Source organism: Bombina bombina, chromosome 2 (genome assembly GCF_027579735.1).
Source record: "Bombina bombina isolate aBomBom1 chromosome 2, aBomBom1.pri, whole genome shotgun sequence".
Lineage (NCBI taxonomy): Eukaryota > Metazoa > Chordata > Amphibia > Anura > Bombinatoridae > Bombina > Bombina bombina.
Genome location: NC_069500.1, coordinates 1,357,090,712 through 1,357,117,233, shown reverse-complemented (window position 1 = coordinate 1,357,117,233; position 26,522 = coordinate 1,357,090,712). Strand labels below are relative to the sequence as shown.

Sequence of the window (26,522 nt, the reverse complement as noted above, 5' to 3'; positions counted from 1 at the left end):
TGCACACCAAATTTGAAAGCTTTAACTCTTAAAATAACGGAACCAGAGCCGTTTTTACATTTAACCCCTATACAGTCCCTGGTATCTGCTTTGCTGAGACCCAACCAAGCCCAGAGGGGAATACGATACCAAATGACGCCTTCAATAAGCTTTTTCAGTGGTTCTTAGCTCCTCACACATGCATCTGCATGCCTTGCTTTCCAAAAACAACTGCGCATTAGTGGCGCGAAAATGAGGCTCTGCCTATGACTAGAAAAGGCCCCCAGTGAAAAAGGTGTCCAATACAGTGCCTGCCGTTTTTTTAATACATCCCCAAGATTAAAAGAACTATTTATAGTTAACATCCATTAAATATACATATAAAGTAATCGTTTTAGCCCAGAAAAATGTCTACCAGTCTTTAAAGCCCTTGTGAAGCCCTTTATTCTTATACTAAACTAAGAAAATGGCTTACCGGTTCCCATAGGGAAAATGACAGCTTCCAGCATTACCAAGTCTTGTTAGAAATGTGTCATACCTCAAGCAGCAAAAGTCTGCCCACTGTTTCCCCCAACTGAAGTTAATTCATCTCAACAGTCCTGTGTGGAAACAGCCATCGATTTTAGTAACGGTTGCTAAAATCATTTTCCTCTTACAAACAGAAATCTTCATCTCTTTTCTGTTTCAGAGTAAATAGTACATACCAGCACTATTTTAAAATAACAAACTCTTGATTGAAGAATAAAACTACATTTAAACACCAAAAAAACTCTTAGCCATCTCCGTGGAGATGTTGCCTGTGCAACGGCAAAGAGAATGACTGGGGTAGGCGGAGCCTAGGAGGGATCATGTGACCAGCTTTGCTGGGCTCTTTGCCATTTCCTGTTGGGGAAGAGAATATCCCACAAGTAAGGATGACGCCGTGGACCGGACACACCTATGTTGGAGAAACAACCATTAATGTGAGGGAAACTTCTAAAACACAAGCGTAGCAAGCCTAGCAATGTACATAGTGCTGGCAGTCTAGTGCCAACTCCTAAGAGCTCAGCTAGTGTACATAATAGCCTAATATAGGTTCATATATAAAATGTAGGAGGATCTTTCTCATATATTTCCTCTCTAACTATAGAAGCTGTAGACACAAATAATTACTTTTGTCAAAGGTCAGGATATAATCATTTATACTATAGTAGGATCCAGAATGGCAATACGTTACCCAGTTATTAATTAGAAACCTCCTAAACCATGCTACTGGGGCATTTATAATGAAGAAGAAACAGAATACAGCTGAAATCATAAACCTAGCCTGTAGGAGGTAGTAAAAATTAGAAATGGTTTGATGAAAGGATGTTCTAAACAAAGTACAGAAAATATTTAACATTAATCTTGTAAAGAACAGTAGTATGCCTAAACCACTTGGCTACTACCAGAATTACCTCTATAAAATTCAAGGCAACATGCAAAACCTAATGACAATAAATAAACTTGAGTTCTCAAAAGCTTAGGGAGTTACATATTCAGCTTACACATCAACATGGTGTGTCATAAGCACTGTACTAAGGGTTATTGAGCAGATCAACAAAACGATGTAAGTACAATATTGATATACAGAGTGCTGCAAATAATATCAGGTGAATAATAGTCCTACGGAACAATAAACTAAGTAAAGCTAATAGCTGTACTGTATGGATGAAAGAGTCAAAAGAAGTTATGGGGGCTAGTCTGTTTGAATTACTAGGGTCACTTTAAGTTCTACAGGGGTTAATTAATAGATGAATAAGGTAAAAACCTTATTAAGATAGTCCCTTCGTATCTGAAGTCCTACCACACTCTCGTGGACAAAGGGAATCTTGCAAAGGAGCCTGGATTATAGCGATGAGTGATAGGGACCCGCTTGCTTGTAGTCAGCTATTTTCTGTAAAGTGCGCGTCCACCACCATTTCTGCAGTGGTATTCTTTGACCCATGATCTCAAGGCTATAACATAAATTTATGTAAACCACAGGAGGGTCGGCCGTCCCCCCCAAGTGGAGACATCCAGGAGAAGGTGGGATTGTGGATTTTAGATCTTTTGCAAGTATCGCCATTCTCCCTTCTCCCTTCCAGTCATAGTTAGCAGGGCGGGAGGGCATCTGTCAGGAGCCAGTACAGTTGTCCGAGGTTCTTGGAGTCCAGCTGCTGTTGTAGGTATGCCAGAACTCAATGACCCCTGGCCCTGTGTAGCTTGAAATTCAATCACTAGTGCCGTGTCTGTAGGAGGATCCCGCAGAGAAGTAGCTTGCACTCTTGAGAGACCTAAAACACTACTCTGACTCGTGATCCCCATGCGTGGGTCTGTATCCGGAAACGAGCATTCTGATATGGCCTGTTAAGAATGGAGATAAGCGATCAAGTCCTCCATTTTGCTGCAGAAGTCTGCCTCAAACTCTTCAAGACCCGCCCTGATGGTGGAATAAGATTCCTCCATGACTAGTGGATGTTTTCAAAAACCCAGCAGGCTATTAAGTAACCCGGTTTCCCGGGGGAAAGGTAGTATGTTATAGACTGAGCCTGAAGGCGAATTGCCATACAGTTAGAGCAAGCTTCTGATAGTTTGAATGGCGACACTTACTGCATGGCGTTACCAACTGCGAATACAGTAATGTTAAAGCAAATTTCTTGTCTCCCACAGTGTCCACAAGGAAGCTTTTGGGTCTTTAGTATTTAAGTAACGATTATTTGTCGAAATTTATCCTCTAACCCCCATTAATAAAGTGTAGAGCTGAGAGCTCTTCAAGGACACGTCCGGCTGCTTCCGTCGTTGGCTCTGCCCCCGTGTCATTTTTAACTGTAAACAAAACTATGCGGGTAGTTGAGTTATGTCAGAGGGAAACACCCAATAATGAGTGAACCGGAGCCTGTTTACGGAGATGCCGGTAGATCCAAGCTGCGCAAATAACTGATATCCCCAACCTGGGATATAACTAAGGTTTCCAGACCCATTTAACAGAGCAATGGAGGAGCCAGTTGGTCACCCTTCAATGTCCTCCCTTTCCCTGATGACAGTAACAGTTATACCTGCCAAGGGAAAGGTTTAAATAAGGATATAAAAACGGACTTACCCTCCTGGATCTTCTGCTGTAGAGTAGACACAGAACTTTCCAGTCTGTCAGCCTCAATCAACAGCTGGCAGGGATATGGAGAGAAAAGAAAAAACGGAGTAACAAACCCTGGTTTTCTATAAGAGGGGTAGCAAATGTTAGAAGTAAAGCAAAGACTACCATGCCGCCTTCTAACTGCTAAAAGCCACCACTACTCTTACTAAAAGAGATTGACGTGGACACAGCTAGACCCCAATCCTTGCTTGCAGACAAAAGTACCCATAAAAGGCATATTTCTTCAGACACCAACTTTGCACATCCTCCATTGACAGATGCAAAGATAATGACTGGGGATTATGGGTAAGGGAAGTTACACTTAACAGCTTTGCTGGGGTGCTCTTTGCCTCCTTCTGCTTGCCAGGAGTTGAATATCCCACTGGATAATTGGAATGACATTGTGGACTCTCCATGCCATAGGAAAGAAATAAGGATTCAGACAGCCAGTTTTACTGCTGCATTCAAATGTTTCAACCATTTGAAAACAAAGTTAAACATTTGTCTCTAAAGAACAAAAACTATGGGTCAACATAAATGTGATCTCATTGTCAGTAAACTTTAAAAATTAAAAAGCAAGTTAACACACTCACTCTAACGCAGGCCGAAGTACTCGAACTTTTAGTGCTTCTAGTATTCGGTTTAACTCCACAAATGGTTCCTTTTGGCTTGCGTCTATAGAAAGTCCAGCTTCCTGTATAAAGTAAATGCATCAGCAACTGTAATATGGTATGGTTTACTCACTAAAACAATATGAATGAGACTCGTCCATGCAAATAGAGGTGATCAGATGTGTTGCTGGAATAGTAGAGGGTTGAGTTGTGAAGCTAAAACAATGATTAACAATCTTGGAACTATGTACATTTCTCTACTAAAAGGAACATGAAATCCCAAATTTTTCTTGCATGATTCATATAGAGAATACAGTTTTAGAAAAACTTTCCAATTTACTTCTATTATCTAATTTACTTCATTGGTATCCTTTGTTTAAAGAGAAAATGCACTACTGGGAGCTGGCTGAACACACAGTGTGACCAAATGACAAGATTCCTATAGGGTGAAGCCACCAATCAGCCCCTATTTCCCAGTAACGCACACTTTACTTAAGTTTGCTTTTCAACAAATTATACAAAGAGTACGAAGCAAATATTAGATAACAGAATTGGAAATTGTATGCTCCATATGAAATTTTAAGTTTTACATTTTAACTATTGTCCCTTTAATTGTGTCAATATAATATACTACACACACACTTTATTTTCTACAATAGGATGCAAGAGGGGGGGAAACAAAACAGTTTTCAGAAAAATATTTTGTTAAAGGGACATAAAAAAAAAACTTTCAGGATTCAAATCGTACATACAATTTTAAAACAACTTTCCAATTTACTTCTATTGTCAAATTGTCTTCGTTTTCTTGTAATCCTTTGTTGAAAAGCAGGGACGTAAGCTCTGCAGCACTATATGGAAGCAGTTTAGCAAAAATGTCATACATTAGCAAAAGCTCTAAATAGAAGCACTTTTTCCGGTTATGTAGTGCTGCAGACATGTGCATGCTACCCATCTAGATATCTCTTCAACAAAGAACAACATGAGGACAAAGCAAACTTGATAAAAATAAAATTGCATTCTCTATCTGAATCGTTAAATTTGTGTTTCACGTCCCTTTAAGTCAACAAAATCACTTATAACAACAGAACATAAGACATGGCATGAATTACATAATCAATGACACTCCGCAAAAGAATTAAGTACATTTCAATGTTATTTAAAAATGTTAAAAAACAGAATTTATGTTTACCTGATAAATTTCTTTCTCCTACAGTGTGTCCGGTCCACGGCTTCATCCTTACTTGTGGGATATTCTCATTCCCTACAGGAAATGGCAAAGAGAGCACACAGCAAAAGCTGTCCATATAGCCCCTCCTCTGGCTCCGCCCCCCAGTCATTCGACCAACGGTTAGGAGAAAAAGGAGAAACTATAAGGTGCCGTGGTGACTGTAGTGTACAAAAAATAAAAATTTTAAACCTGACTAAAAGCCAGGGCAGGCCGTGGACCGGACACACCGTAGGAGAAAGAAATTTATCAGGTAAACATAAATTCTGTTTTCTCCTACATTGGTGTGTCCGGTCCACGGATTCATCCTTACTTGTGGGAACCAATACCAAAGCTTTAGGACACGGATGAAGGGAGGGAACAAGTCAGGTAACTTAAACGGAAGGCACCACAGCTTGCAAAACCTTTCTCCCAAAAACAGCCTCCGAAGAAGCATAAGTATCGAATTTGTAAAATTTGGCAAAAGTAAGCAGAGAAGACCAAGTCGCTGCTTTACAGATCTGTTCAACAGAAGCCTCATTCTTGAAGGCCCATGTGGAAGCCACAGCTCTAGTAGAGTGAGCTGTAATTCGTTCAGGAGGCTGCCGTCCGGCAGTCTCATAAGCCAATCGGATGATGCTTTTCAGCCAAAAGGAAAGAGAAGTAGCAGTAGCTTTCTGCCCTCTCCTCTTACCAGAATAGACGACAAACAAGGATGATGTCTGTCTGAAATCCTTTGTTGCTTCTAAATAGAATTTTAAAGCACGAACCACATCTAGGTTATGTAACAAACGTTCCTTCTTCGAAACTGGATTTCAGACACAGAGAAGGAACAACTATTTCCTGGTTAATATTCCTGTTGGAAACCACTTTTGGAAGAAAACCAGGCTTGGTACGTAAAACTACCTTATCTGTATGGAATACCAGATAGGGTGAATTACACTGCAAAGCAGACAATTCAGAAACTCTTCTAGCAGAATAAATAGCAACCAAAAACAGAACCTTCCAAGATAGTAACTTAATATCTATGGAATGTAAAGGTTCAAACGGAACCCCTTGAAGAACTGAAAGAACTAAGTTTAGACTCCATGGAGGAGTCATAGGTCTGTAGACAGGCTTGATTCTGACTAACGCCTGTACACATGCCTGTACATCTGGCACTGCTGCCAGACGTTTGTACAACAAAACAGACAGAGCAGATATCTGTCCTTTTAGAGAACTAGCTGACAAACCTTTATCCAAACCCTCTTGGAGAAAGGAAAGTATCCTGGGAATTTTAAGTTTACTCCGAGTATCCCTTGGATTCGCACCAACAGATATATTTTTGCCATATCTTATGGTAAATTTTCCTAGTCACAGGTTTTCTGGCTTGAACCAGAGTATCTATAACCGAATCTGAAAACCCACGCTTAGATAAAATCAAGCGTTCAATTTCCAAGCAGTCAGTTGCAGAGAGACTAGATTTGGATGTTCGAATGGACCTTGTACTAGAAGATCCTGCCTCAAAAGGTAGCTTCCATGGTGGAGCCGATGACATATTCACCAGGTCTGCCTACCAAGTCCTGCGTGGCCATGCAGGAGCTATTAGAATCACCGAGGCCTTCTCCTGTTTGATCCTGGCTACAAGCTTGGGAAGGAGAGTGAACGGTGGAAACACATAAGCTAGGTTGAACGACCAAGGCGCCACCAATGCATCCACTAGTGTCGCCTTGGGATCCCTGGATCTGGACCCGTAGCGAGGAACCTTGGAGTTCTGACGAGACGCCATCAGATCCATATCTGGAATGCCCCATAGTTGAGTTAACTGGGCAAAGACCTCCGGATGAAGTTCCCACTCCCCCGGATGGAAAGTCTGACGACTCAAATAATCCGCCTCCCAGTTGTCTACTCCTGGGATGTGAATTGCAGATAGATGGCAGGAGTGATCCTCCGCCCATTTGATGATCTTGGATACCTCTCTCATCGCCAAGGAACTCTTTGTTCCCCCCTGATGATTGATGTACGCTACAGTCGTCATGTTGTCCGAATGAAATCTTATGAATCTGGCCTTCGCTAGATGAGGCCAAGCCAGGAGCGCATTGAATATCGCTCTCAGTTCCAAAATGTTTAAATCGGGAGAAGAGACTCTTCCCGAGACCATAGACCCTGAGCTTTCAGGGAGTCCCAGACCGCGCCCCAGCCTAAGAGACTGGCGTCGGTCGTGACAATGACCCACTCTGGTCTGCGGAAACTCATTCCCTGAGACAGGTGAATCTGAGTCAACCACCAGAGGAGTGAGTCTCTGGTTACCTGGTCTACTGGAATCTGGGGAGACAAGTCTGCATAATCCCCATTCCACTGTTTGAGCATGCACAGTTGAAATGGTCTTAAATGAATTTGAGCTAAAGGAACCACGTCCATTGCTGCAACCATTAGTCCTATTACCTCCATGCACTGAGCTATGGAAGGCTGAGGAATAGATTGAAGAACTCGACAAGCGTTTAGAAGCTTTAACTTTCTGACCTCTGTCAGAAAAATCTTCATTTCCACAGAATCTATTATTGTTCCCAGAAAGGGAACCCTTGTGGACGGAGACAGGGAACTCTTTTCTATGTTCACCTTCCACCCGTGAGACCTGAGAAAGGCTAAAACAATGTCTGTATGAGCCCTTGCTTTGGAAAGGGACGACGCTTGGATTAGAATGTTGTCTAGGTAAGGTGCTACAGTAATGCCCCTCGGCCTTAGGACCGCTAGAAGGGACCCTAGCACCTTTGTGAAAATTCTGGGAGCAGTGGCTAAACCGAATGGAAGAGCCACGAACTGGTAATGTTTGTCCAGAAAGGCGAACCTCAGGAACTGATGATGATCTTTGTGGATAGGAATATGTAGGTACGCATCCTTTAAGTCCACAGTAGTCATATATTGACCCTCCTGGATCGTTGGTAAAATCGTCCGAATGGTTTCCATTTTGAATGACGGAACTCTGAGGAATTTGTTTAGAATTTTTAAATCCAGAATTGGCCTGAAAGTTCCTTCTTTTTTGGGAACTACAAACAGGTTTGAGTAAAAACCCAGACCTTGTTCCGCTGTTGGAATTGGGTGCATCACTCCCATCTTTAATAGGTCTTCTACGCAATGTAAGAATGCCTGTCTCTTTATCTGGTCTGAAGATAAGCGAGACATGTGGAACCGTCCCCTTGGAGGAAGTTCCTTGAACTCTAGAAGATACCCCTGAGAGACTATTTCTAGTGCCCAGGGATCCGGAACATCTCTTGCCCAAGCCTGAGCAAAGAGAGAAAGTCTGCCCCCTACTAGATCCGGTCCCGGATCGGGGGCTACCCCTTCATGCTGTCTTGGTAGCAGCAGCAGGCTTCTTGGCCTGTTTACCTTTGTTCCAGCCTTGCAATGGTTTCCATGCTGGTTTAGGCTGGGAAGCGTTACCCTCTTGTCTAGAGGCTGCAGAGTTAGGAGCCGGTCCATTCCTGAAATTGCGAAATGAACGAAATTTGTTCTTAGCCTTGAAAGGCCTATCCTGTGGGAGGGCCTTGCCCTTTCCCCCAGTTATGTCTGAAATAATCTCCTTCAATTCTGGCCCGAAAAGGGTCTTACCTTTGAAAGGAATATTAAGCAATTTTGTTTTGGACGACACATCCGCCGACCAAGATTTTAGCCAAAGCGCCCTGCGCGCCACTATTGCAAAACCTGAATTTTTCGCCACTAATTTTGCCAATTGAAAAGCGGCATCCAAAATAAAGGAATTAGCCAACTTTAGTGCGTGAATTCTGTCCATGACTTCATCATATGGAGTCTCCTTTTGGAGCGAATTTTCTAGTTCCTCGAACCAAAAAGACGCCGCCGTGGTGACAGGAATAATGCACGAAATTGGTTGAAGAAGGAAACCTTGCTGAACAAAAATCTTTTTAAGCAATCCTTCCAATTTTTTATCCATAGGATCTATGAAAGCGCAACTGTCCTCTATAGGAATAGTTGTGCGCTTAGCTAACGTTGGAACTGCCCCCTCTACCTTAGGGACCGTTTGCCATGCGTCCCTACTGGGGTCAACAATGGGGAACTTTTTCTTGAATATAGGAGGTGGAACAAAAGGTACACCTGGCTTCTCCCACTCCTTAGTCACTATATCCGCCACCCTCTTGGGTATCGGAAAAGCATCAGCGTGCACTGGGACCTCTAGGAATTTGTCCATTTTGCACAACTTCTCTGGAATCACCAAAGAATCACAATCATCAAGTGTAGATAGCACCTCCTTAAGCAGGGCGCGGAGATGTTCTAGCTTAAATTTAAATGCCACAATATCAGGTTCTGCCTGCTGAGTAATTTTTCCTGAATCAGAAATTTCTCCCTCAGACAGACCCTCCCTCACTGCCAACTCAGATTGAAGTGAGGGTATAACAGATAAATTATCGTCAGCGCCAACTTGCTCATCCTCTGTATTTAAAACTGAGCAATCACGCTTTCTGGGAAATGCTGGCAGTTTGGATAAAAGAGCTGCTATAGAATTATCCATTACTGCTGTTAATTGCTGCATAGTAACAAGCATTGGCGCGCTAGATGTACTAGGTATCGCCTGCGCGGGCAAAACTGGTGTTGACACAGGAGGAGGGGATGATGAACTATCCCCACTACCTTCATTTGAAGAATCATCTTGGGCAACCTTATTAAATGTGACAGTACTGTCCTTACTTTGTTTGGACGCCATGGCACAATTTGCACATACATTTAATGGGGGAACCACCTTGGCTTCCATACACACAGAACATATGCTATCTGAAGGTACAGACATGTTAGACAGACTTAGGCAGGTTTTTAATGCAATAAAAACAATTTTAAACAAAACCGTTACTGTCTCTTTAAATAATAAAAAGAGCACACTTTATTTCTGAATGATCGAAAAACTATCAAAGAAATATCCGATCTTTATGAAATTTATACCCCAGTGTCTTAATGCTTTGAAAGTATTGCACACCAAATTTCAAGTCTCTAAACCCTTAAATGAGCAAACCGGTGCTAATATCCCAATTTACCGGTTAAAACACACTACAGTCCCTGCCACAGACTTTACCTTCCTTAGGGGTTATTCACCACTGAAATAAGCCTTTCTGAGTCCTTTTTTAAGCCGGAGGACCCTCTCATGTGAAGCTGCATGCACTGCCTATAGAAGTAACTGCGCATCTGAGGCGCGAAAATGAGGCCTCCTCCCTCTGCATACCAGAGTGAAGGGGCCTTTCTGACTAGATTAGGCGTCTAAACAACTGCCAGGCGCAAATAAACGTTCCCAAAAGTGTTTTAAAGTTTGCAAAACACTCCAAATGTCATAAATATGATAAAAATAAATCGATTTAGCCCACAAAAGTGTCAACCAGCATAGAGCCCAATTTATAAGCCTTAATTCTATTACTGAGTCTAAGAAAATGGCTTACCGATCCCATAAGCATTACTAGGTCTTGTTAGAAAAGAGACTGGTCATACCTGAAGCAGATAAGTCTGCAAACTGTTCCCCCCAACTGAAGTTCTCTGGTTTCAACAGTCCTGCGTGGGAACAGCAATGGATTTTAGTTACTGGTGCTAAAATCATACTCCTCTTTTAACAGAAATCTTCATCACTTTCTGTTGAGTAAATAGTACAAACCGGCACTATTTTAAAATAAACTCTTGATAGAAGAAATAAAACTACAACTAACACCACATACTCTTTACCATCCCCGTGGAGATGCTACTTGTTCAGAGCGGCAAAGAGAATGACTGGGGGGCGGAGCCAGAGGGGGGGGCTATATGGACAGCTTTTGCTGTGTGCTCTCTTTGCCATTTCCTGTAGGGAATGAGAATATCCCACAAGTAAGGATGAAGCCGTGGACCGGACACACCAATGTAGGAGAAATAGCTACAAATATTGCATACAGATCTGTACACATATACATACAAATATATAACAAAATATGCACAAAACAGTGGTCTCAGCGCTGTATCGCTTGTAGCACAAAGCGGTGCTTTAATTCCTTTATAACATGGCGTAACAAGTGTGTCTCAGTACTTAATATAAGGACTGTTAAAACTTATCTGAATGCAGAAGAGAATTAACATTTTAAACACTTTTGTGAATATAATTATATATTCACGCTACATATATTTATATTTAAAAAGGAATTAAAATTGTATAAAGTATAAGAAATTGGTGATTAAAGAATGCCAGTAAAGTAGGTTTACACTGCTCAAGAGTTCAATGAACTATGGGAACATTGAAAACACTCACTTTGCATTTTGTTAATTGATCAAAATAAACTTAAAGGGACAGTCTAGTTAAAATTAAAAACTTTCATGGTTCAGAGAGGGCAAACAATTGTAAACAACTTTCCAATTTACTTTTATCATCAAATTTGCTTTGTTCTCTTGGTATTCTATGTTGAAAGCTGAACCTAGGTAGGCTCATAGGCCAATTTCTAAGCCCTTTAAAGGCCACCTTTTATCTCAGTGCATTCCAACAGTTTTTCACAGCTAGACAGTGCTAGTATATGTGGTCCATATACATAACATTGTGCTCACTCCAGTGGAGTTATTTATGAGTCATCACCAATTGGCTAAAATGCAAGTCTGTCAAAATAACTGAAATAAGGAGGCAGTCGGCAGAGGCTTAGATACACTTTTTAACTCTGATTACCTTGTATTAATATAACAGTGTTGGTTTATGCAAAACTGAGGAATGGGTAATAAAAAAGGGATTATCTTTTTGAACAATAAAAATTCTGGGAGTAGACTGTCCCTTTAACATTTCTATTTTTAAAAAGCATCTAACCTTAGAGAATTCTTTCACACCTGCCTAAAATTTTTGTACAGTAGCATTTATATATTAGACGTGTGCATTTGTGTTATTCATGTTAGAACAAACACTGAATATGTCCACCGGCAGCAGCATTCAGCTCTTTTTGGTGCCGGATTTCGTCTTATAAAAGAGCAACACAAATATCTGGATTGACAAAGAGCTAAATGCTGCTACTGGCGGCCATATTTAGCTAATATTTATACACAAACAAACACACACACTCTAAATGTTTATACCCTTTATTTCGTTTTATTTTTTATGATTTGATTTTTGTCTTAAAAGCATTGGGCTTTCTATACATGGTATGTCTAGATTAATGTGCCAAGTAGACTTGTTCAGATAATATAAACAAATCGTATCGTTCAGCACTCACACAGCCTTATCACTTTACATGGTTTTTAGAAAGTTCTATTGAAATCAGGTTTTTGTGTTTAAAAAAAAAAAAAGTAAGGAGAGAGAGAAGAGTATGTGTCATCAGGAACTCATACAGAGTAAAATAGGTAAAGCAATAGTCTTAAAAAGGGACAGTCTACTCCAGAATTTAGATTGTTTAAAAAGATAGATAATTCCTTTATTACCCATTCCCCAGTTTTGCATAACCAACACAGTTATATTAATGTACTTATTACCTCTGATTACCTTGTATCTAAGCATCTGCAGACTGTCCCTTTATTTTAGTTCTTTTGACTGACTTGCATTTTAGCCAGTCCGTGCTGACTCAAATAACTCCACGGGAGTGAGTAGAATAGATATGACACATATGAACTAGCAGTGTGTAACTGTGTGCAAAACTGTCAAAATGCACTGCGAAAACAGAATTTATGCTTACCTGATAAATTACTTTCTCCAACGGTGTGTCCGGTTCACGGCGTCATCCTTACTTGTGGGACTATCTCTTCCCCAACAGGAAATGGCAAAGAATCCCAGCAAAGCTGGCCATATAGTCCCTCCTAGGCTCCGCCCACCCCAGTCATTCGACCGACGGACAGGAGGAAAAAACAGAATTTATGTTTACCTGATAAATTTCTTTCTCCAACGGTGTGTCCGGTCCACGGCGTCATCCTTACTTGTGGGATATTCTCCTCCCCAACAGGAAATGGCAAAGAGCCCAGCAAAGCTGGTCACATGATCCCTCCTAGGCTCCGCCTACCCCAGTCATTCGACCGACGTTAAGGAGGAATAATAGCATAGGAGAAACCATATGGTACCGTGGTGACTGTAGTTAAAGAAAATAAATTATCAGACCTGATTAAAAAACCAGGGCGGGCCGTGGACCGGACACACCGTTGGAGAAAGAAATTTATCAGGTAAACATAAATTCTGTTTTCTCCAACATAGGTGTGTCCGGTCCACGGCGTCATCCTTACTTGTGGGAACCAATACCAAAGCTTTAGGACACGGATGAAGGGAGGGAGCAAATCAGGTCACCTAAATGGAAGGCACCACGGCTTGCAAAACCTTTCTCCCAAAAATAGCCTCAGAAGAAGCAAAAGTATCAAACTTGTAAAATTTGGTAAAAGTGTGCAGTGAAGACCAAGTCGCTGCCCTACATATCTGATCAACAGAAGCCTCGTTCTTGAAGGCCCATGTGGAAGCCACAGCCCTAGTGGAATGAGCCGTGATTCTTTCGGGAGGCTGCCGTCCGGCAGTCTCGTAAGCCAATCTGATGATGCTTTTAATCCAAAAAGAGAGAGAGGTAGAAGTTGCTTTTTGACCTCTCCTTTTACCTGAATAAACAACAAACAGGGAAGATGTTTGTCTAAAATCCTTTGTAGCATCTAAATAGAATTTTAGAGCGCGAACAACATCCAAATTGTGCAACAAGCGTTCCTTCTTTGAAACTGGTTTCGGACACAGAGAAGGTACGATAATCTCCTGGTTAATGTTTTTGTTAGAAACAACTTTTGGAAGAAAACCAGGCTTAGTACGTAAAACCACCTTATCTGCATGGAACACCAGATAAGGAGGAGAACACTGCAGAGCAGATAATTCTGAAACTCTTCTAGCAGAAGAAATTGCAACTAAAAACAAAACTTTCCAAGATAATAACTTAATATCAACGGAATGTAAGGGTTCAAACGGAACCCCCTGAAGAACTGAAAGAACTAGATTGAGACTCCAAGGAGGAGTCAAAGGTTTGTAAACAGGCTTGATTCTAACCAGAGCCTGAACAAAGGCTTGAACATCTGGCACAGCTGCCAGTTTTTTGTGAAGTAACACCGACAAGGCAGAAATCTGTCCCTTCAGGGAACTTGCCGATAATCCCTTTTCCAATCCTTCTTGAAGGAAGGATAGAATCCTAGGAATCTTAACCTTGTCCCAAGGGAATCCTTTAGATTCACACCAACAGATATATTTTTTCCAAATTTTGTGGTAAATCTTTCTAGTTACAGGCTTTCTGGCCTGAACAAGAGTATCGATAACAGAATCTGAGAAACCTCGCTTCGATAAAATCAAGCGTTCAATCTCCAAGCAGTCAGCTGGAGTGAAACCAGATTCGGATGTTCGAACGGACCCTGAACAAGAAGGTCTCGTCTCAAAGGTAGCTTCCAAGGTGGAGCCGATGACATATTCACCAGATCTGCATACCAAGTCCTGCGTGGCCACGCAGGAGCTATCAAGATCACCGACGCCCTCTCCTGATTGATCCTGGCTACCAGCCTGGGGATGAGAGGAAACGGCGGGAACACATAAGCTAGTTTGAAGGTCCAAGGTGCTACTAGTGCATCCACTAGAGCCGCCTTGGGATCCCTGGATCTGGACCCGTAGCAAGGAACTTTGAAGTTCTGACGAGAGGCCATCAGATCCATGTCTGGAATGCCCCAAAGTTGAGTGACTTGGGCAAAGATTTCCGGATGGAGTTCCCACTCCCCCGGATGCAATGTCTGACGACTCAGAAAATCCGCTTCCCAATTTTCCACTCCCGGGATGTGGATAGCAGACAGGTGGCAGGAGTGAGACTCCGCCCATAGAATAATCTTGGTCACTTCTTCCATCGCTAGGGAACTCCTTGTTCCCCCCTGATGGTTGATGTACGCAACAGTCGTCATGTTGTCTGATTGAAACCGTATGAACTTGGTCCTTGCTAGCTGAGGCCAAGCCTTGAGAGCATTGAATATCGCTCTCAGTTCCAGAATATTTATCGGTAGAAGAGATTCTTCCCGAGACCAAAGACCCTGAGCTTTCAGGGATCCCCAGACCGCGCCCCAGCCCATCAGACTGGCGTCGGTCGTGACAATGACCCACTCTGGTCTGTGGAATGTCATCCCTCGTGACAGGTTGTCCAGGGACAGCCACCAACGGAGAGAGTCTCTGGTCCTCTGATTTACTTGTATCTTTGGAGACAAGTCTGTATAGTCCCCATTCCACTGACTGAGCATGCACAGTTGTAATGGTCTTAGATGAATGCGCGCAAAAGGAACTATGTCCATTGTCGCTACCATCAACCCGATCACTTCCATGCACTGAGCTACGGAAGGAAGAGGAACGGAATGAAGTATTCGACAAGAGTCCAGAAGCTTTGTCTTTCTGGCCTCTGTTAGAAAAATCCTCATTTCTGAGGAGTCTATAATTGTTCCCAAGAAGGGAACCCTTGTTGACGGGGATAGAGAACTCTTTTCCACGTTCACTTTCCAGCCGTGCGATCTGAGAAAGGCCAGGACGATGTCCGTGTGAGCCTTTGCTCGAGGGAGGGACGACGCTTGAATCAGAATGTCGTCCAGGTAAGGTACAACTGCAATGCCCCTTGGTCTTAGCACAGCTAGAAGGGACCCTAGTACCTTTGTGAAAATCCTTGGAGCAGTGGCTAATCCGAAAGGAAGCGCCACGAACTGGTAATGTTTGTCCAGGAATGCAAACCTTAGGAACCGATGATGTTCCTTGTGGATAGGAATATGTAGATACGCATCCTTTAAATCCACCGTGGTCATGAATTGACCTTCCTGGATGGAAGGAAGGATAGTTCGAATGGTTTCCATCTTGAAAGATGGGACCTTGAGAAATTTGTTTAAGATCTTGAGATCTAGGATTGGTCTGAACGTTCCCTCTTTTTTGGGAACTATGAACAGATTGGAGTAGAACCCCATCCCTTGTTCTCTCAATGGAACAGGATGAATCACTCCCATTTTTAACAGGTCTTCTACACAATGTAAGAACGCCTGTCTTTTTATGTGGTCTGAAGACAACTGAGACCTGTGGAACCTTCCCCTTGGGGGAAGTCCCTTGAATTCCAGAAGATAACCCTGGGAGACTATTTCTAGCGCCCAAGGATCCAGAACATCTCTTGCCCAAGCCTGAGCGAAGAGAGAGAGTCTGCCCCCCACCAGATCCGGTCCCGGATCGGGGGCCGATATTTCATGCTGTCTTGGTAGCAGTGGCAGGTTTCTTTGCCTGCTTTCCCTTGTTCCAGCCTTGCATTGGTCTCCAAGCTGGCTTGGCCTGAGAAGTATTACCCTCTTGCTTAGAGGACGTAGCACCTTGGGCTGGTCCGTTTTTACGAAAGGGACGAAAATTAGGTCTATTTTTTGCCTTGAAAGGCCGATCCTGAGGAAGGGCATGGCCCTTACCCCCAGTGATATCAGAGATAATCTCTTTCAAGTCAGGACCAAACAGCGTTTTCCCCTTGAAAGGAATGTTTAGTAGCTTGTTCTTGGAAGACGCATCAGCCGACCAAGATTTCAACCAAAGCGCTCTGCGCGCCACAATAGCAAACCCAGAATTCTTAGCCGCTAACTTAGCCAATTGCAAAGAGGCGTCTAGAGTGAAAGAATTAGCCAATTTGAGAGCATTGACTCTGTCCATAATCTCCTCATAAGGAGGAGAGTCACTATCGAGCACCTTAATCAGTTCATCAAACCAGAAATATGCGGCTGTAGTGACAGGGACAATGCATGAAATGGGTTGTAGAAGGTAACCCTGCTGAACAAACATCTTTTTAAGCAAACCTTCTAATTTTTTATCCATAGGATCTTTGAAAGCACAACTATCCTCTATGGGAATAGTGGTGCGTTTGTTTAAAGTAGAAACCGCTCCCTCGACCTTGGGGACTGACTGCCATAAGTCCTTTCTGGGGTCGACCATAGGAAACAATTTTTTAAATATGGGGGGAGGGACGAAAGGAATACCGGGCCTTTCCCATTCTTTATTAACAATGTCCGCCACCCGCTTGGGTATAGGAAAAGCTTCTGGGAGCCCCGGCACCTCTAGGAACTTGTCCATTTTACATAGTTTCTCTGGGATGACCAAATTTTCACAATCATCCAGAGTGGATAATACCTCCTTAAGCAAAATGCGGAGATGTTCCAATTTAAATTTAAAAGTAATCACATCAGATTCAGCCTGCTGAGAAATGTTCCCTAAATCAGTAATTTCTCCCTCAGACAAAACCTCCCTGGCTCCCTCAGATTGGGTTAGGGGCCCTTCAGAGATATTAATATCAGCGTCGTCATGCTCTTCAGTAACTAAAACAGAGCATCCACGCTTACGCTGACAAGGGTTCATTTTGGCTAAAATGTTTTTGACAGAATTATCCATTACAGCCGTTAATTGTTGCATAGTAAGGAGTATTGGCGCGCTAGATGTACTAGGGGCCTCCTGAGTGGGCAAGACTCGTGTAGACGAAGGAGGGAATGATGCAGTACCATGCTTACTCCCCTCACTTGAGGAATCATCTTGGGCATCATTGTCATTATCACATAAATCACATTTATTTAAATGAATAGGAATTCTGGCTTCCCCACATTCAGAACACAGTCTATCTGGTAGTTCAGACATGTTAAACAGGCATAAACTTGATAAGAAAGTACAAAAAACGTTTTGAAATAAAACCGTTACTGTCACTTTAAATTTTAAACTGAACACACTTTATTACTGCAATTGCGAAAAAACATGAAGGAATTGTTCAAAATTCACCAAACTTTCACCACAGTGTCTTAAAGCCTTGAAAATATTGCACACCAATTTTGGAAGCTTTAACCCTTAAAATAACGGAACCGGAGCCGTTTTAAGCTTTAACCCCTTTACAGTCCCTGGTATCTGCTTTGCTGAGACCCAACCAAACCCAAGGGGAATACGATACCAAATGATGCCTTCAGAAGTCTTTTATCAGTATCAGAGCTCCTCTCACATGCGACTGCATGCCATGCCTCTCAAAAACAAGTGCGCAACACCGGCGCGAAAATGAGACTCTGCCTATGCTTTGGGAAAGCCCCTAAAGAATAAGGTGTCTAAAACAGTGCCTGCCGATATAATTATATCAAAATACCCAGAATAAATGATTCCTCAAGGCTAAATAAGTGTTAATATCAATCGATTTAGCCCAAAAAAATGTCTACAGTCTAAATAAGCCCTTGTGAAGCCCTTATTTACAATCGTAATAAACATGGCTTACCGGATCCCATAGGGAAAATGACAGCTTCCAGCATTACATCGTCTTGTTAGAATGTGTCATACCTCAAGCAGCAAAGGACTGCAAACTGTTCCCCCAACTGAAGTTAATGCTCTCAACAGTCCTGTGTGGAACAGCCATGGATTTTAGTTACGGTTGCTAAAATCATTTTCCTCATACAAACAGAATTCTTCATCTCTTTTCTGTTTCTGAGTAAATAGTACGTACCAGCACTATTTGAAAATAACAAACTCTTGATTGAATAATGAAAAACTACAGTTAAACACTAAAAAACTCTAAGCCATCTCCGTGGAGATGTTGCCTGTACAACGGCAAAGAGAATGACTGGGGTAGGCGGAGCCTAGGAGGGATCATGTGACCAGCTTTGCTGGGCTCTTTGCCATTTCCTGTTGGGGAGGAGAATATCCCACAAGTAAGGATGACGCCGTGGACCGGACACACCTATGTTGGAGAAATATAGGAGAAACCATATGGTACCGTGGTGACTGTAGTTAGAGAAAATAATTCATCAGACCTGATTAAAAAAAAAAAAAAAACAGGGCGGGCCGTGGACCGGACACACCGTTGGAGAAAGTAATTTATCAGGTAAGCATAAATTCTGTTTTCTCCAACATTGGTGTGTCCGGTCCACGGCGTCATCCTTACTTGTGGGAACCAATACCAAAGCTTTAGGACACGGATGAAGGGAGGGAGCAAATCAGGTTACCTAAACGGAAGGCACCACGGCTTGCAAAACCTTTCTCCCAAAAGCAGCCTCCGAAGAAGCAAAAGTATCAAATTTGTAAAATTTGGCAAAAGTGTGCAGTGAAGACCAAGTCGCTGCCTTACATATCTGGTCAACAGAAGCCTCGTTCTTGAAGGCCCATGTGGAAGCCACAGCCCTAGTGGAGTGAGCTGTGATTCTTTCAGGAGGCTGCCGTCCGGCAGTCTCATAAGCCAATCGGATGATGCTTTTTAGCCAAAAGGAAAGAGAGGTAGAAGTCGCTTTTTGGCCTCTCCTTTTACCAGAATAGACAACAAACAAAGAAGATGTTTGTCTGAAATCTTTTGTAGCCTCTAAATAGAATTTTAGAGCACGGACTACGTCCAAATTGTGTAACAAACGTTCCTTCTTTGAAACTGGATTCGGACATAAAGAAGGTACAACTATCTCCTGGTTAATATTCTTGTTAGAAACAACCTTTGGAAGAAAACCAGGCTTAGTACGCAAAACCACCTTATCTGCATGGAACACCAGATAAGGAGGAGAACACTGCAGAGCAGATAACTCTGAAACTCTTCTAGCAGAAGAAATAGCAACCAAAAACAAAACTTTCCAAGATAGTAACTTAATATCTATGGAATGTAAAGGTTCAAACGGAACCCCTTGAAGAACTGAAAGAACTAGATTTAGACTCCAGGGAGGAGTCAAAGGTCTGTAAACAGACTTGATCCTAACCAGAGCCTGAACAAATGCTTGAACATCTGGCACAGCTGCCAGTCTTTTGTGTAGTAAGACAGATAAAGCAGAGATCTGTCCCTTTAGAGAACTTGCAGATAATCCTTTCTCCAAACCTTCTTGTAGAAAGGATAGAATCTTAGGAATTTTTATCTTATTCCATGGGAATCCTTTGGATTCACACCAACAGATATATCTTTTCCATATTTTATGGTAAATCTTTCTAGTTACTGGTTTTCTGGCCTGAACCAGAGTATCTATCACAGAATCTGAAAACCCACGCTTTGATAGAATCAAGCGTTCAATCTCCAAGCCGTCAGCTGGAGGGAGACCAGATATGGATGTTCGAATGGACAATGAACAAGAAGGTCCTGTCTCAAAGGTAGCTTCCATGGTGGAACCGATGACATATTCACCAGGTCTGCATACCAAGTCCTGCGTGGCCACGCAGGAGCTATCAAGATCACTGAGGCCCTCTCCTGTTTGATCCTGGCTACCAGCCTGGGAATGAGAGGAAACGGTGGAAATACATAAGCTAGGTTGAAGGTCCAAGGCGCTACTAGTGCATCTACTAGAGTCGCCTTGGGATCCCTGGATCTGGACCCGTAGAAAGGAACCTTGAAGTTCTGACGAGACGCCATCAGATCCATGTCTGGAATGTCCCATAATTGAGTTAGTTGGGCAAAGATCTCCGGGTGGAGTTCCCACTCCCCCGGATGGAATGTCTGACGACTCAGATAATCCGCTTCCCAGTTTTCCACACCTGGGATGTGGATCGCAGATAGGTGGCAGGAGTGATCCTCCGCCCATTGAATTATTTTGGTCAATTCTTTCATCGCCAGGGAACTCCTTGTTCCCCCCTGATGATTGATATACGCAACGGTCGTCATGTTGTCTGATTGGAACCTTATGAATCTGGCCTTTGCTAGCTGAGGCCAAGCCCTGAGAGAATTGAAGATCACTCTTAGTTCCAGAATGTTTATCGGGAGAAGAGACTCTTCCCGAGACCATAGTCCCTGAGCTTTCAGGGATTCCCAGACCGCGCCCCAGCCCACTAGACTGGCGTCGGTCGTGACAATGACCCACTCTGGTCTGCGGATGCTCATTCCCTGGGATAGATGGTACAGGGTCAGCCACCAACAGAGTGAATCTCTGGTCTTCTGATCTACTTGAATCACTGGAGACAAGTCTGTATAGTCCCCATTCCACTGTCTGAGCATGCACAGTTGTAATGGTCTTAGATGAATTCGTGCAAAAGGAACTATGTCCATTGCTGCAACCATCAACCCTACTACTTCCATCCACTGCGCTATGGAAGGACGAGGAACAGAATGAAGAACTTGACAAGTGCTTAGAAGTTTTGACTTTCTGACCTCTGTCAGAAAAATCCTCATTTCTAAGGAATCTATTATTGTTCCCAAGAAGGGAACTCTTGTCGACGGAGACAGAGAACTTTTTTCTATGTTCACCTTCCATCCGTGTGATCTGAGAAAGGCCAGAACGATGTCTGTATGAGCCTTTACTTTTGACAGGGACGACGCTTGTATTAGAATGTCGTCCAAGTAAGGTACTACTGCAATGCCCCTCGGTCTTAGAACCGCTAGAAGGGACCCTAGTACCCTTGTGAAAATCCTTGGAGCAGTGGCTAACCCGAATGGGAGGGCCACAAACTGGTAATGTTTGTCCAGAAAGGCGAACCTTAGGAAACTGATGATGTTCTTTGTGGATAGGAATATCTTTAACAGGTCTTCTACACAATGTAAGAACGCCTGTCTCTTTATTTTGTTTAAGGATAAGTGAGACATGTGGAACCTTCCCCTTGGGGGTAGTTCCCTGAATTCCAGAAGATAACCCTGAGAAACTATTTCTAGTGCCCAGGGATCCTGAACATCTCTTGCCCAAGCCTGAGCAAAGAGAGAGAGTCTGCCCCCTACTAGATCCGGTCCCGGATCGGGGGCTACTCCTTCATGCTGTTTTGTTAGCAGCAGCAGGCTTCTTGGCCTGCTTACCCTTGTTCCAGCCTTGAATCGGTTTCCAGGCTGGTTTGGGTTGTGAGGCATTACCCTCTTGCTTAGAGGATGCAGAATTAGAGGCCGGTCCGTTCCTGAAATTGCGAAAGGAACGAAAATTAGACTTATTCTTGGCCTTGAAAGGCCTATCTTGTGGAAGGGCGTGGCCCTTTCCCCCAGTGATGTCTGAGATAATCTCTTTCAATTCTGGTCCAAATAGAGTTTTACCTTTGAAAGGGACGTTAAGCAATTTTGTCTTGGATGACACATCCGCTGACCAAGACTTTAGCCAAAGCGCTCTGCGCGCCACGATTGCAAACCCTGAATTTTTCGCCGCTAATCTAGCTAATTGCAAAGCGGCATCTAAAATAAAAGAGTTAGCCAACTTAAGTGCGTGAACTCTGTCCATAACCTCCTCATATGGAGTCTCTCTACTGAGCGACTTTTCTAGTTCCTCGAACCAGAACCACGCTGCTGTAGTGACAGGAACAATGCACGAAATGGGTTGTAGAAGGTAACCTTGCTGTACAAAAATCTTTTTAAGCAAACCCTCCAATTTTTTATCCATAGAATCTTTGAAAGCACAACTATCCTCGATAGGAATAGTAGTGCGCTTGTTTAGAGTAGAAACTGCCCCCTCGACCTTAGGGACTGTCTGCCATAAGTCCTTTCTGGGGTCGACCATAGGAAATAATTTCTTAAATATAGGGGGGGAACAAAAAGGTATGCCGGGCTTTTCCCACTCCTTATTTACTATGTCCGCCACCCGCTTGGGTATAGGAAAAGCGTCTGGGTGCACCGGAACCTCTAGGAACTTGTCCATCTTGCATAATTTCTCTGGAATGACCAAGTTGTCACAATCATCCAGAGTAGATAACACCTCCTTAAGCAGTGCGCGGAGATGTTCTAATTTAAATTTAAATGTCACAACATCAGGTTCAGCTTGTTGAGAAATTTTTCCTGAATCTGAAATTTCCCCATCTGACAAAACCTCGCTCATGGCCACTTCAGATTGGTGTGAGGGTATGACAGAACAATTATCATCAGCGCCCTCCTGATCTTCAGTGTTTAAAACAGAGCAATCGCGCTTTCTCTGATATGTAGGCATTTTGGATAAAATATTTGCTATGGAGTTATCCATTACAGCCGTCAATTGTTGCATGGTAATAAGCATTGGCGCGCTAGATGTACTAGGGGCCTCCTGTGTGGGCAAAACTGGTGTAGACACAGTAGGAGATGATGTAGTATGTTTACTCCCCTCATCTGAGGAATCATCTTGGGCAATTTCATTATCTGTGGCAGTACTGTCCTTACTTTGTTTGGACGCTATGGCACAATTATCACACAAATTTAAATGGGGAGACACATTGGCTTTCATACATATAGAACATAGCTTATCCGAAGGCACAGACATGTTAAACAGGCTTAAACTTGTCAATAAAACACAAAAAACGTTTTAAAACAAAACCTTTACTGTCTCTTTAAATTTTAAACAGAACACACTTCATTACTGAATATATGAAAAAGTATGAAGGAATTGTTAAAAAATTACCAAAATTTCACCAGAGCTTTAACCCTTAAAATAACGGAACCGGAGCCGTTTACAAATTTAACCCCTATACAGTCCCAGCTATAGCCTTTGCTGTGACCTAACCAAGCCCAGAGGGGAATACGATACCAAGTGACGCCTTCCAGAAACTTTTCCAGCTACTTTCAGATCCTCACACATGCATCTGCATGTCTTGCTCTCAAAAAACAACTGCGCAGTAATGGCACGAAAATGAGGCTCAGCCTACAACTGGGAAGGCCCTCCCTGACTGGAAAAGGTGTCTAACATAGTGCCTACCATTAAAAAACGTTCCCCAAGTTTATAAATGTGAATTATCAGCATAAACATGTATAAAATGCCCAAATAAAGCAATCGATTTAGCCCATAAAAGTGTCTACCAGTTTTATAGCCCATATTAAGCCCTTTATTCTGTTTGCTTGACTAAGAAAATGGCTTACCGGTCCCCATGAGGGGAAATGACAGCCTTCCAGCATTACACAGTCTTGTTAGAAATATGGCTAGTCATACCTTAAGCAGAAAAGTCTGCTAACTGTTTCCCCCAACTGAAGTTACTTCATCTCAACAGTCCTATGTGGAAACAGCAATCGATTTTAGTTACTGTCATCAAAATCATCTTCCTCTCACAAACAGAAATCTTCATCCTTTTCTGTTTCAGAGTAAATAGTACATACCAGCACTATTTTAAAATAACAAACACTTGATAGAAGAATAAAAAACTACATTTAAACACCAAAAAACTCTTAACCATCTCCGTGGAGATGTTGCCTGTGCAACGGCAAAGAGAATGACTGGGGTGGGCGGAGCCTAGGAGGGACTATATGGCCAGCTTTGCTGGGACTCTTTGCCATTTCCTGTTGGGGAAGAGATATTCCCACAAGTAAGGATGACGCCGTGGACCGGACACACCAATGTTGGAGAAATAAGCATATGATCCTAGCTATTATCAGTAATTTGTAGAGCGCCAACAGATTCTGCAGCGCTATAAACATAGGCATGGTATGCAAGGTAACATTTATAGGGATCAAGTTGGTAGAGGGCCCTGCCGAGAGTTGCACTGTTGTAGTCAGCTCTTATGAAGGTGATCTGCGAACAGCTGGGCTCATAGGCTTAAATTCTAAGGGGTTTAGCATTCAATAAAGAATACCAAGATAACAAAGCAAATTTGATGATAAAAGTAAATTGGAAAGTTGTTTAAAATTGCATGCCCTATCTGAATCATGAAAGTTTAAAGGGACACTGAACACAATTTTTTTTTTATGATTCAGATAGAGCATGCAATTTTAATCAACTTTCTAATTTACTCCTATTATCAATTTTTCTTTGTTCTCTTGCTATCTTTATTTGAAAAAGAATGCAGCTAAGCTTTTTTGGTTCAGTACTCTGGATAGCACTTTTTTATTGGTGGATGAAGTTATCCACCAATCAGTAAGAACAACCCAGGATGTTCACCAAAAATGGGCCGGCATATAAATTTACATTCTTGCATTTCAAATAAAGATACCAAGAGAATGAAGAAAATTTGATAATAGGAGTAAATTAGGAAGTTGCTTAAATTTTCATGCTCTATCTGAATCACAAAAGAAAAAAATTGGGTTCAGTGTCCCTTTAATTTTTACTAGACTGTCCCTTTAAAGCACTATGCAGGAATCTATTAGTTCTTGGGTCATTTACCTGAGTACAAGATTGATACAGAACATTTGATGTCACTTTAAGTAGAATTTTAACATTTTTGTCATTGCTTTGAAACTATTACGGTACCCCTTTTTTTACAGCGGTTATTTTACACTTATTCACAACAACAAGTTATAGCACTGGCATACACCCAAAAACGTGAGATAAATAACTGTACACTATATGTTAAAATTACCAGCAATATATAGTTATATAAAATTGCACAAGAGTATTAAAAGTGAACTCAGTAATTAGAGAATTTGTAAAGTATTTAAACATTTTTAGCTCTTTCAGCGACTTTTTAAAAAATATATTTACAGGTTTGCAAACCTAAATAGCCAACAGTTTTAGATTTGATCACATAAATGAGTTATTCAATTCCCAGTATACATTTCTGTACACGTTATTTAGGTCAGTTACGAGAGGGAACTGGCTTCTCATTGAATTACGTTACATACATTGGCTCATTGTAAACAGGTTTTTTTTGCAACTGTTCCTTCAGGAACAGAACCCCAGATAAAAAGGGCTACCTATACAGACGAGAGCATGTACATGGCTCATTTCTGAAAAGTTAATCCTCCCACCCATTTAAGTAGATTTATTATTACGGCCCATCTGATTGCCGTTTTTATTAAAAAGCTGTCAGGAGAGGCTCTGCCAATGAGCAGAGCCCTCTGCTTCACTGCTCAGTGTTATGGGTCAAATCGATGGAATAGTTTTAAAGCGTTGAAGAAAATGTTAACATTCCCACCCCTTAAAAATCCCTCACCATAATAAAAAGAATGAAAGGGAATGATAAGTAACCTTTGTCGTGTGTACCTGACAGAGTTCCTCAGCCACGTCCAGCATCCCCTGCCTGAAGAAGTGCTCCACCATCACCTCACTGAGGATCCTCTGGCTGTCTGCTTGCCAGCAGCCATCAATCCCCACACTGCTTATGTCTGCATCAAAATTCTGAAAAACAAAACCAATCGCTTAACACACAGGAAAAAAATGTAAATCTAATAAACCAGGAAAAAAAATCCGTTGCATAAAAACGACAGTTAATGAATTTTACATGAAGGCATATTGGATTTGTCAAGTGCTGGGTTATCGTACATGAACTGGAGAGCCATGAATCCTAAAAATGTACCTGTGGTGCCAAACCTGTTCAAATATTCTAAATAATGTAAATTAACTCCATGGCTCCTATATAAAAGTGTGTCTGGTGTCTCAATATTCAGCATCAATTTGTCAACCTCAGCAATAAACCAATGCCTGCGGGTAGGCTTGTTAGCTCCTGCATTTCAACAAAGTGGTAAGGTGGAAAGAGAGAAGAAAAAAAATAAAAAAAACTCTAATACTGCTTGCACAAGTTAAACTTTCAGATTGGGCTTAAAGTACATTTTTCTGACCCAATTCAAATTATATGTGGGGGGGGGGGAGGAATAAAAGATAATAATAATAATAATAATAATAATAATAATATAAAATATAGCTGCAAGCAGCGATAGAGGTGGCCATGCGCATCGACATTGCAATGGCATAGGAGCAGCTAAGTCACAATATAAAGCTTTATAGAAGTTTTTACAATTCTAACATTAGCAGTTGGAAAGAAAACACATTTTTGAATTTTTTTTTCAATATGGCTGCCCCACCATATGACCAATACTTTCATCACGATCAGATGTAACTCTAGGTGACAATA

General features: G+C 42.1%; 1 protein-coding gene across 1 annotated transcript in view; it reads right to left on the bottom strand.

The window, feature by feature from the left end:
* Positions 1 to 26,522, bottom strand: part of RMND5A (required for meiotic nuclear division 5 homolog A) — a gene marked incomplete in the record, with an annotated part of 255,383 nt that overhangs the window by 172,672 nt on the left and 56,189 nt on the right. Inside the window, 2 exon segments of the mRNA XM_053704282.1 lie at positions 3,706 to 3,806; positions 25,655 to 25,789. Of these exon segments, the coding sequence (XP_053560257.1) occupies positions 3,706 to 3,806; positions 25,655 to 25,789 (236 nt within the window).